At 42.4% G+C, this 12,817-nt stretch overlaps 1 protein-coding gene across 1 annotated transcript in view; it reads left to right on the top strand.

The window, feature by feature from the left end:
* Positions 1-9,893: 9,893 nt before the first annotated feature.
* Positions 9,894-12,817, top strand: part of GRHL3 (grainyhead like transcription factor 3) — a 67,686-nt gene continuing 64,762 nt past the window's right edge. The window contains exon 1 of the mRNA XM_060784253.2: positions 9,894-10,086. Coding sequence (XP_060640236.2) covers positions 10,070-10,086 — 17 coding nt within the window. The 5' untranslated portion in view covers positions 9,894-10,069. The remainder of the gene's footprint in view (positions 10,087-12,817) is intronic.

Here is a 12,817-nt window from a genome sequence, read left to right on the forward strand (position 1 = left end):
CAAAACACCACTGGGAGACCTTGGAGTAGTCACAGTCTCAGCCTCTGAGAATGGTAATGGTGAGCACCTTCTGGATATCTCTTGCCAAGAAAAGGTTGCAACTGAGGTGACCTTGGAGGAGTCACACTCTCTCAGCCTCAGTGGAAGGCAATGGTGTGTACCCTCTGGATATTTCTTGCCAAGAAAAGGTTGCAACAGAAGTGACCTTGTGGGAGTCATACTCTCTCGGCCTCAAAGGAAGGCAATGTGAGCACCCTCTGGATATCTCTTGTCAAGAAAAGGTTGTAATAGAGGTGACCTTTGGGGAGTCACACTCTCTCAGCCTCAGAGGAACGCAATGGTGAGCACCTTCTTGATATCTCTTGCCAAGAAAAGGTTGTCACAGAGGTGACCTTGGGGGAGTCACACTTTCTCAGCTTCAGAGGAAGGGAATGACAAGCTCCCTCTGGGGCTAAATTGCCTCTCCAAAATTAGGGTGCACATTACATTCGTGCCATACAATAGTCATAGTGCTGAGCCAAATCAAAAGGGAAAGGTGCTTCAAGAGCAGTTGGAGCTCCTGTCATCTCTCTTTTAATGGCCATGGCTCAATGCTATGCCATCCTAGGATTTGTAGTTTGATGAGGCATCCGCTTTCTTTGGCAGAGAAGGTTCAAGACCTTGACAAACCAAAGACACTACAGTCCCAGAGTGCTACAGCATTGAACCAAGACAATTAAAGTGGATTCATTCTACAGCAGAGATACACCCAAATTATTCTTTTCCTCGCTGGAAGCTTTGATGCTCTAAATTGCGAAGAGTGCACTTTTTGCCTCTGCGCATTGCATTCAGGTTATGAAAATTGAGGTGCGCATTAGATTCGATGGCGCATTAAACTCAAGTCAATACGGTACCGTGCTAAGGGTTGGCAAAGGGTTGGCTCTGTTGGTTAAAGCTCCTTGTGGAGGGAGGAGGTGAGTTGAAGCCGAAGAAAGCCCAGGAGGAAGAGGAGGAGGAGGCACCTTCCCTGCCTTCTGCTGGGCTTCGTGTCCTGACATGTCTCCCCTCCGATCCCCGGCTGGCATCCCTGCCCACGGCCCAGTGACTCACGGCCCTGCCCTCCTCGGCTTTGCCTGCTCTCGTTCGGGGCGATGTGTGGGTGACACAGAAACTCTCCAGGAGGCTGGGAAGTGCTGGAAGACTCCCTGAGTTTTGTTTCAGTTGCATCAATCTGACTCCACAATCGCAGCCTTTGCCAAGACAGGGCCTCGCTGCTCCGAAGGGGAACCCACACAAGGCGAAGGGGGACCCACCTTCGGAGAGCAGGGCTTGCGATGGGAGCGACGAAGATGCAATCGCGCCAGTCATCACGAAAAGAGTTGTAAACAAAATAAGGTTGGACAACATGCAAAATAATAGGACCGTCAAAATATGGGTCTTTATGGGATTTATAGACAGGCAGTTCCCGAGTTATAAACATTTGCTTTGACTCATTGTTAAGAGGAGCCCCAGTGGTGCAGTGGGCTAAACCATTGTGCTGCTGAACTTGATCAATGGTTCAAATCCGGAAAGCACGGGGAGCTCCCACTGTTAGCCCCAGCTTCCACCCAGCTAGCAGTTCAAAAACAGGTAAATATGAGTAGATCAATAGGTACCGCTTCAGCAGGTGCTCCATGCAGTCATGCTGGCCACATGACCTTGGAGGCGTCTATGGACAACAGAGATGAGCACCAACCCCCAGAGCCTGACATGACTAGACTTAATGTCAAGGGAAAATCTTTAACTTTACCTTTACATAGTTAAGAACGAGGGTGAGACAATAGGAATAAAGCTCTCTATGGTTCTGGCCCAGCTTACTTGTCCGAACGCATCTGCCTCTATGTCCCACCTCATAACTTAAGATCATCCGGGGAGGCTCTGCTCTCGATCCCACCATTATCACAAATGCGGCTGTGGCCGAGGACGAGAGACAGGGCCTTCTCGGCTGTGGCCCCCCGCTTGTGGAATGCACTTCCAAATGAAATACGATTGACCCCATCCCTCCTGGCATTCAAGAAGAAATTGAAATCGTGGTTCTGGGACCAGGCTTTCGGACAATAAACATAAAGCAGCACTTTGATTGGGAATCGATTGGCAAGGTGATATATTTGAGGATACGGTTTTACTGTTCAATTGATGGTTTACGTACTGTTTTTAATTAATGGCTTATGTATTTTATGTATTTTAATGGTTGAATGGTTTTTGTACGTAACGGTTACTGTATTTCATTGTTTACATGTAACGGCATCGAATTGCTGCCAATGTAAGCCGTCCTGAGTCCCCCTTCGGGGGTAGAGAAGAGACAGGATAGAAATACCGTAAATAATAAATAAATAAATACTCCTTGGAAGTGAAATCCACTCCTGGAAAAGTTATTATCAAGGGGGACAGGGTGTCTAATAAAGCTCTATCACAAATCCTTCTTTCCACCATTTTTCAAAGTCCAGTCATTACAGGGACGGAAAGTGAGGTGAGATCTTCTGAACAGGGTCACAGTCAGCAAAGGAAACATCACAGGGTGTTAAACCTTCCCTCTGCTATCCAAAGCTTCTATCTATCTATCTATCTATCTATCTATCTATCTATCTATCTATCTATCTATCTATCTATCTGAAGTTACACTTAAAAATGTACTTAATAACAAACCTACAGAACTTCTCTTGTTTATAAGTCTGGGACTGTATGTACAGTATATCCACAATTATCCATATCACTGGAAATACTTTCTCTCTAAGTGTTTTCATAGTCGGCCATTGAAACGTTACAGTATTCGGAGGCATTTCACTTAAATTATTATTATTATCCATGGTTTCTTTTATCTATATCCAATAGATTAGTGTTTCTCGACCTTCCTAATGCCATGACCCCTTAATACAGTTCTTCATGTTGTGCTGACCCCCAAACATAAAATTATTTTCGTTGCTACTTCATAACTGCAATTTTTGCTACTGTTATGAATCGTAATGTAAATATCTTATATGAAGAATGTATTTTCATTCAATGGACCACATTGGCACAAATACCAATATGCCCAAATTTGAATACTGGGAGGGAGGGGGGTTGGGGCGATTGATTTTCTCATTTGGGAATTGTTGACCTATAAATCCCTAAACGACTCCGGCCCAGTTTACCTGTCCGAACGGATTCTCCCCTATGAACCATCAAGGTTGTTAAGATCTTCTGGAGGGGCCCTGCTCTCGGTCCCACCATCCTCGCAAGTGCGTCTGGTGGGGACGAGGACAGGGCCTTCTCAGTGGTGGCCCCTCGGCTCTGGAACTCTCTCCCACTGGAGATTAGAACTGCTCCTTCTCTCCTGACTTTTAGAAAATTGGTGAAAACCTGGCTCTGGAGTTTAGCATTTAGCATTTAGCATGAGTGAGTCAAGAACTTCTGACCACACGGACGGATGGTAATGAATTGTGATTTCTTTTTGGACGAGTTGGCTTTATGTAACTATAAGATTGCTTTTAATGTATTTTATGTATTAGTGTGTTATATGATGTGATGTTTTTAAACTACTGTTTATGAATCTTGTTGTAAACTGGCCTGAGTCCCTCTCTGGAGGTCAAGAAGACCGGTATATAAAAGTTCTAAATAAACAAACAAACAAATAAATAAATTGTAGCTGCTGGGATTTATAGTTTACCTACTAAAAGCATTCCGAACCCCACCAATGATGGAATTGAACCCATCTTGGCACACAGAACTCCCATGACCAACAGAAAATACTGGAAGGGTTTGGTGGATACTGACCTTGAGTTTGGGAGTTGTAGTTCACCTACATCCAGAGAACAGTGTGGACTCAAACAATGATGGATCTGTACAAAACTTGGCACGAATACTCAATATGCCCAAATGTGAACACTGGTGGAGTTTGAGGAAAATAGACCTTGACGTTTGGGAGTTGTAGTTGCTGGGATTTGTAGTGCACCTACAAATTTTCAACGGTAAGCAAACAGTATTTTGGCGCCCCCCCCCCCCAAACTAATCACTGATATATATATTCTGTTCGTCGTGGGAGTTCTGTGTGCCATATCTGGTTCAATTCCATCATTGGTGGAGTTCAGAATGCTCTTTGATTGTAGGTGAACTATACATCCCAGTAACTACAACTCGCATATGTCAAGGTCTGTTTTCCCCCAAGAGTGCCTCAAGAGCGCCCCTGGGCAAAATCAACTATACTGCAAATGCTTATTTTGCGTAATGGGTTGAGCCACCCCTGCCTCCAGGTGTTTTGGACTTCAACTCCTACAATTCCTAACAGCCTCAAGCCCCTTTCTTTTCCTTTTCTTCTTAAGCGGCTGAGGGGGGGAAGGAAAGGGCCTGAGACTGTTAGGAATTGTGGGACTTGGTCCAAAACACCTGGAGGGCCCAAGTTTGCCCATGCTTGGTGTAGATGCACCCTTCGAATCGGATGAGGCTCTCTTGCTATTCTTCCCAATGCCAAACCCAATCTTTTGGGTTCGATTACTCAACCTGGATAAGCCACTAAAACTGCAAGCCTGAGCTCACTTATTTGGACATAAATCCCAATGAACTTTGGTGGGATTTACTGCCCCTGAGTCAATATGTTTGGGGATTGCGCTGCCCAGATTGCAGCCTTCTTTTATGAGTCTTTAAAATCAAACATTTGAACTATTTAAACTATTTTCACCCAGCCTTAGCACCGAGCCTTTAAGCCCAGCGACAGGACTGGAAGAGAGCCACAAAGTAAGACACACACGGCGGCCGAGAAGCCAAACACTGGGCAAGGACAAGGCACCGATTCAGGGAGGTGCAACTACATTGTATAATGAATGCAGTTTGATACTGCTTGGACTACCATGGTTCAATGCCTTGGATCCTGGGAGTTGTAGCACTCTTGGGCAGAGAAGCCAAAGGCCTTGCAAAACGACAACTCCCGGGATCTCATGGCATGGAGCCCTGCCAATTAAAGCGGTGTCAAACTGCCCGTTCATTCATTCTGCCTTCTAGATGCACCCAAAGTGATTGCAGCCACTCCTTTGAGATGTTAATATGACCCACCTTTTAATGGGAGGCATTGGAAGGCACCTTCGGGCTGAGTCACTCTAATGGCCCACATTGCAAAACCGCATTATCATACAGTTACCTGATTTGGCATTCAAATCACCAGCTGATCCTCAGTTCTGCATATATTATACTTTTCAATTGTCACGATGAATCAGGGACAATCGCGATTAATTCTCTTATCACACTTTTTCAGCTGCTTATAAAACGCCCCAGTTTCCCTCTCCTCCCACTTTCCCTCTTTTGGCTACAAAAAGTTGTCTGCATCCCATTAACTCATCAGGACAAAAGGAAAAACCCCATTGATCCTCTGCCATCCCACTTCTCAGCTGACTTTACAATGTCCTGGTTTCTCTCTGCTCCTCCCACCCTTCTTTTCTGCTCTGCTTGCTTCAATTGAGTTCAAGGGCACATCAACACTGTAGAATAGATGCAGTCTGATGCCACTTTAACTGCCAAGGCTCAAGGTTATGCAGTCTTGGGATCTGTAGTCAGAGGCGGCCCTAGGTAATTTTCAATGGTAAGCAAACAGTATTTTGGCGACCCCCCCCCCCCAAACCAATCATTGATATATATTTTCTGTTTGTCTTGGGAGTTCTGTGTGCCATATTTGGTTCAATTCCATCATTGGTGGAGTTCAGAATGCTCTTTGATTGTAGGTGAACTATATATCCCAGTAACTACAACTCACATATGTCAAGGTCTATTTTCCCCCAAGAGCGCCTCCAGAGCGCCCCTGGGCAAAATCAACTATACTGCAAATGTTTACTTTGCGTAATGGTTGAGCCGCCCCTGTCTGTAGTTCAGTGAGGCATCAAAAGTCTTTCGGCAGAGAAAGCTAATGGCCCTGTAGAACTACAACTTCCCATAGAACTACAGCTCCCAGGACTGCATATCCTTGAGCCAGGGCAGTTCAAGTGGGGCCAAACTGCGTTCATTCTGCAGCATAGATGCACACTAGGACAACACACAGACGTGAAAAGCTTCCCATCTTAAAATTACCAGAATCAACATTTGACACAAGAGATCTTACCAGAAGACAACTAGGTGCAACTTTTTTTATGGGGACATCCACATGAACAAACAAAAATATGAATATCAAGTTATTACACGATGTTTTCAGCAGCAAGCAGTCCCGTAGCCAGGATTTTGTTTCGGGGGGGGGGGGGGGGGATGAGTTTGGTTCGGGGGGGGCGGGCGGGCTGAGTCTGAGTGAAAGAGGGTCTACCATAGCAAACCTTTTGTATCGTTGCTCCAATACCCCCATGCATATGGGATATATTGAGCATGGTGATCAGATCATGATATGAATAAACATAACAGTTTAAATAATGTACCAGTAAGGCCTTCTCACGGACCACCATGAGAATTTTGGGGGGGCGGGCTGAAGCCCCCCAAGCCTCCACCCCCCCCCCCCCCCGGCTACATGCCTGGCAGCAAGAATGCTTTATGTGCAAAAATGGTACGTACAATCACAAAGGGCAGTTGAACCCACCGATCTGTTATCTTGCCCTGAATTTGCCCATGGCTCACTCTATCTATCTACATATCTATTTATCTGTCCATGGCTCACTCTATCTATCTACATATCTATTTATCTGTCACCTATCTGATGATGGTGATAATAATAGCCATAATAGTAATAATAGTAGTAGCAGTAGTAGGAAAAAAAACCTGAGTACAATCACAAATGGCAGCTGAATCCAGAAAGCTGTTGTCTTGCTCTGAATTTCCCATGGCTCTATCTATAATAGCAACAACAACAACAACAACCTGCGTACAATCACAAAGGGCAGTTGAATCCAGAGAGCTCTTGTCTTCCTCTGAATTTTCCCATGGATCTGTCTATCTATCTATCTATCTATCTATCTATCTATCTATCTATCTATCTATCTATCTTAATAATAATAATAATAATAATAATAATAATAATAATAATAATAATTGTCAAAGGCTTTCATGACCGGAATCACTGGGTTGTTGTAGGTTTTCTTGGGCTATATGGCCATGTTCTAGAGGCATTCTCTCCTGACGTTTCACCTGCATCTATGGCAAGCATCCTGAGAGGTAGTGAGGCCTCTTCGGATGTTTGCCATAGATGTAGGCGAAATGTCAGGAGAGAATGCCTCTAGAACATGGCCATATAGCCCGAAAATACCTACAACAACCCAATAATAATAATAATAATAATAATAATAATAATAATAATAATAATCTGTAGTTGCAAGATGCCACCCTATTTGGATCTGCACACATTATTCGGATACATCACACAGTCCTAGACACTTGGGAAGTATCCGAGGTGTGATCAAATACAAAAGCCAGCATGGTGATTATGTTCGCTGGGTACTAATCTTGTTAGGTATAATATGATGATGGTGATGATGATGATGATGATGACGACGACGACGATGACTGTACAACCCTTTTGGGGACTGTACAACCAAAAGTGGCAGTTGAATCCAGAGATCTGTTGTCTTTCCCTGAATTTCCCATGGCTCTGTCTATAATAGTAACAATAATAACAGCAACAACAACAACAACCTGGGTAAAACCACAAAGGACAGTTGAATCCAAAGAGCTGTTGTCTTGCCCTGAATTTCCCATGGCTCTATCTATAATAGTAACAAACAGTAACAACCTGGGTACAACCACAAAGGACAGCTGAATCCAGACAGCTGCTGTCTTGCCCTGAATTTGTGCATGGACTCAATTTCATCCATCTATACAGATGATATCCTAAATGAGGCAATGAAATACCAAAAAATACCAGACTCCTGGAATGAAGCAGAAATCACAGTAATGCATAAGGAAGGAACACTGGACACGGACATTAAGAATTATAGACCGATCTCTTTGTTAAATACGGATTATAAAATATTTGAAAACATTATGGCCACAAGACTAAAAGAGTTTTTAAAGGACTGGATTGGAGAGGAACAAACGGGGTTCCTCCCGAATAAACATATGAAAGAAAATATTCGCACGGTTTTGGATCTTCTGGAATATTATGAGATTAACCACCAAAAAGAATTTGCCATCTTATCAGTTGATGCTGAGAAAGCGTTTGATAATCTGAATTGGGATTTTTTCAAGACATTAATACAAGAATTGGATATGGGAGAAAAATTCAACAATGCAGTAAATGCAATCTATAACCAGCAAAAGGCCAAAGTTAAGATAAATGGCCACATGACACAAGAATTTGATATTTCGAAGGGCACGAGACAAGGGTGTCCCCTATCCCCATTGATATTCATAATGGCTGTGGAGGTCTTGATGAAAAAAAATAGAGAAGATGGAAATATTAAAGGAGCTAAAATTGGGAAATTTGAATATAAAATCAGAGCATTCGCAGATGATCTGTTAGGAATAATTGAAGACCCAGATAAAAACTTACAGAATTGGTTTACCAAAATAGAAGAATTTGGAAAAGTGGCCGGATTCAAGATGAATATGAAAAAAATGAAATTACTATTTTAAAATGTAGAGAAAGAAAAACAAGAGAGGATTCAAAAACAATTTGGGGTAGAAAGTGTAAAGAAAATAAAATATTTAGGAATCTGGCTTTCAGCGAGAAATGCTCAGCTTTTAAAAAAATAATTATGAAATGATATGGAAGAAGATTTCAAAAAGACCTTCAAAAATGGAACCATCTCAATTTATCCCTACTAGGACGAATATCTTTAATTAAAATGAATTTCAAAATATCCCTGTAATAAGAAATCAAATCTTTTTATTATTATTATAATTTTTATTGTGTACATTTTCTTGTTACATAGACAAAGATCAATGAGACCATACAGCTATCCCAAAGCTCCGTGAAACGTGAAACACAGAAAAGAAGAAAGAGAAAGGACAAAACACAGAGATAGATAAAATCAAACGGATAAACAAACTAACAAATAACACGTATCCCCCCCCCCACCAACACCCCCCTTCCCCGTGCTGCGACTTCCCATCATCTTCAAAGAGTTCAGTATTGTAGTTGGTGACATCTATCGTTCTGTAGTTACCGGCGTTGCTTTGATATTTGGGATTCCTTCAAATGCTGGATATGTCTATCATAAGTGTCATCTTCTTTTTGGCTGTTATAAAGTCTTTGAAACCCTCCCAATTTGTCGTCTTTGACGAGTTGTTCAGGCATTGTGATAAACTGTCCATCTGTATTATATCAAATATTTTTAGGATCCAATCCTCAATTGTTGGAGTGTCTCTTTGTTTCCATATTTTAGCTATAGTTATCCTAGCAGCTGTACTTACTAGAAAAAATATCCTATCTTGATTCACAGTAAATTTTGGATAGGAAATGCCCAGAAGATACATTTCAGGTGATGATGGAAAGTTGATTTTTAGGATTTTTTGTGTTGCTAAACGTATTTCTCTCCAATATTTCTTAATTTTTTTACAAGTCCACCATTGGTGGAAGTATGTCCCTGTCTCATTTTGACATTTCCAGCATTTGTTTGAAAAGGATCTGTTAAATTTGGAGATTTTTTCTGGGTAGTAGTGCCATAAGAAATCAAATCTTGTTCCAAAAATGGGCAACTTGTTTTCTGATGCATCTTCCAATGAGGCAGGTGCCCCGAAAAGTCCTGCAAAGAAGCACGGAAATCTTCCCTTCACAAGGCCACCCTTTATTTCCTCCTCCTCTCCTTCCACCCTGAAGGAATTTTCCTTTGCGTCTCCTTCTACCTGCTTGGAAATGCCTGGATCCCGTTGGCTTTTTGGGGGGTTTGCAAAGGGTTAAGGGCTGCACCTGCTGGAGTGTACCTGTCTCCTGGCACCTGTCCCTTTCAGCCAATCAGAAGCCAGAGCTGGAGATTAACTACCTGTCAGAAGAAATGCCTGCACAACATAAACCTCTAACCTGATTCCAGCCTCTTCACTTTACAGGTGATGTCTCTCTTTGGAAGGCACTAGGCGAGGTTCGGGAAGCCCAGTCTCGGAAGATACAGCTCTATCGAGATCTATATTTATTTATTTTTTTCCTGGCAAAGCACTGGAAGATCTTTGGAGGAACATGTCGAACGAGATTGAGTAAGTGGATGGCTTTTTAAAGAATTACTTCCCAAAGTATGTAAAGGATTTGGTGGAAAGTTTTGGATTCCGTTGTGAAATGATCAAAGGATCATACCGTGCTTTTTCATTGTGGTTTGGCCAATCTTTGTAATCATAGCAGAAAGCTTTTACGGTGCGTATCGCCTTTAATACTTTATTATTTTGCACTAAGTAAACCCGTGGTGATTCTGGGGGAGATCCAGGAAGCTTTTGGCAACATTTTCACTGATTAAAAAACAATCCCTTTTCTCCTTTCACTCGGAAGCCAATTGCTTTAATTTGAGCAGGATCATAAATTGAGAATGACAGCAGTTGAAAATGATGTTAGTTTCCATTCTCTGGAAGAGAATGGAACAGTTCTTATGTGATTCTTGTGGGTTTTTTCGGGCTATAGGGCCATGTTCTAGAGGCATTTCTCCTGACGTTTCGCCTGCATCTATGGCAAGCATCCTCAGAGGTAGTGAGGTCTGTTGGAATTAGGACAATGGGTTTATATATCTGTGGAATGGCTGGGGTGGGGCAAAGAGCTCTTCTCTGCTGGAGCTAGAAATAGTTGGAAATAGTTGGAAATAGTTGAAATGAAGGACTCTGGGTCTGGGAATATCATACAGTTGCTTTGGAGGACCTAGAAAATGCCTAGAAAGGACATATTTTGCGGGACGTGGATAAAGGAAACTGTGGATATCGATTCCACAGATTCGGGGGTTGCACTATAAATACCCTTTGAAGGTCGATTGCATTGAAAGTGTGCTGTGTTTGGGAAACTCCCTCTGGTTTTATTTCCCAAAATATTGTGAAAGAGGTTGACTCGAAGAGTTTAAACATTTTGCTGCCGCAGAACATCTTCCATGCATCTCTTTTGCAAAATATCTAAAGCAGGGTTTCTCAACCTTCCTAATGCCGCGACCCCTTAATCCAGTTCTTCATGTTGTGGTGACCCTCAACTATAAAATAATTTTGTTGCTACTTCATAACTGTAATTTTGCTACTGTTATGAATAGTAATGTAAATATCTGATATGCAGAATGTATTTTCATTCACTGGACCAAATTTGGCACAAATACCCAATATGTCCAAATTTGAATACTGGTGGGATTGGGGGGGATTGATTTTGTCATTTGGGAGTTGTAGTTGCTGGGATTTATAGTTCACGTACAATCTAAGAGCACTCTAAGCTCCACCAATGATGAAATTGAACCAAACTTGGCACACAGAACTCCCATGACTCGAAGGATTTGGTGGTCATTGACCTTGGGTTTGGGAGTTGCAGTTCACCTACATCCAGAGAGCACTGTGGACTTAAATAATGATGGATCTGGACCAAACTTGGCACTAATACTCAATATTCCCAAATGTGAACACTGGTAGAGTTTGGGGAAAATAGACCTTGGCATTTGGGAGTTGTAGTTGCTGGGATTTGTAGTTCACCTACAATCGAAGAGCATCCTGAACCCCAACAATGATAAAATTGGGCCAAACTTCCCACACAGATCCTCGATGACCAACAGAAAATACTGTGTTTATTTATGGTCTTTGTCGACCCCTTTGATACCCCCTTGTGACCCCCCCCCCCAGGGGTCTGGACCACCAGGGTCTTATTTTAATAAATGACATTGATTATGGATTGTGATTTGGAGCAGAGTGTGTCCTTGCTTAGAAATAAACCCTATGGGTGTCAATGAGATGTCACTGAGAGGTCTGCATAGGAATAGGCACAGGATTTCATCCTTGCATTTTGGTGTTGGGACTCCTATATGGTCCTACTTTAATATATGGCATTTTATGGATTGTGAATTGAAGCAGAGAAAGCAACCCCATGGATGTCAATGGGATTTAGCACAGTTTTCGTCCTTCCATTCTGGAGTAGGAAACACAACTTTAAAAGGCATGTAGTTTCGGGGGAAGAAACACGCATCAGTTGTGACATGTGTGTTTGTTGGCACGGGTTCGGGTTCTGTTTTATCATGCAGAATATGGAAGTCTTCCAAAAGGGAGGTCCAACCTCTTAGTTGTGTTGACTCAGGGAATAATAGCATCATTCGAAGGCAAAGGGGTGAAGTGACTCACCCCAAAACACTTCCTCAGCAGAACTTCAGTTCAGGGGCATAAACATATTCTTCGTCCACAAACCACTTCCAGTGAAGCGTGTCCATCTGAAAAGATGTTTGTTGTCGTTGCGATGTGCCTTCGGGTTGACCCCAATGTGCGGTAATAGAGATTTACTCAAGAGCGTTTGCCATGGCTTTACGTCGAGGTTGCCAGCGTGTGACGCAGCCCCCATCCTCACTGCCATATAATCCAGTTTCTGAATCCAGATTAATCGCATTGAACTGGACTGTATGGCAGTGTAGACTGATATCATCTAGTTCATAGCAGATAATCTGGATTCAAAAACTGGATTATATAGCAGTATAGATCCAGCCCCAGTGGAGTTAACTCAGTGAGTTTCCATGGCTTAGTGGGGAGTTGAACTCGGGTCTCATAGGCCAACATTCAAGCCACTAAACCAGGGGTCCTCAAAGTTTTTAAACAGAGGGCCAGAACACAGTCCCTCAAACTGTTGGAGGGCTGGATTATAATTTGAAAAAAAAAGTATGAATGAATTCCTATGCATACTGCACATATCTTATTTATAGTGCAAAAACCACTTTAAAACAATTCAATAATTAAAATGAAGAACAATTTTTACAAATATGAACTTATTAGTATT

This window comes from Anolis sagrei, chromosome X, assembly GCF_037176765.1.
Source record: "Anolis sagrei isolate rAnoSag1 chromosome X, rAnoSag1.mat, whole genome shotgun sequence".
NCBI lineage: Eukaryota > Metazoa > Chordata > Lepidosauria > Squamata > Dactyloidae > Anolis > Anolis sagrei.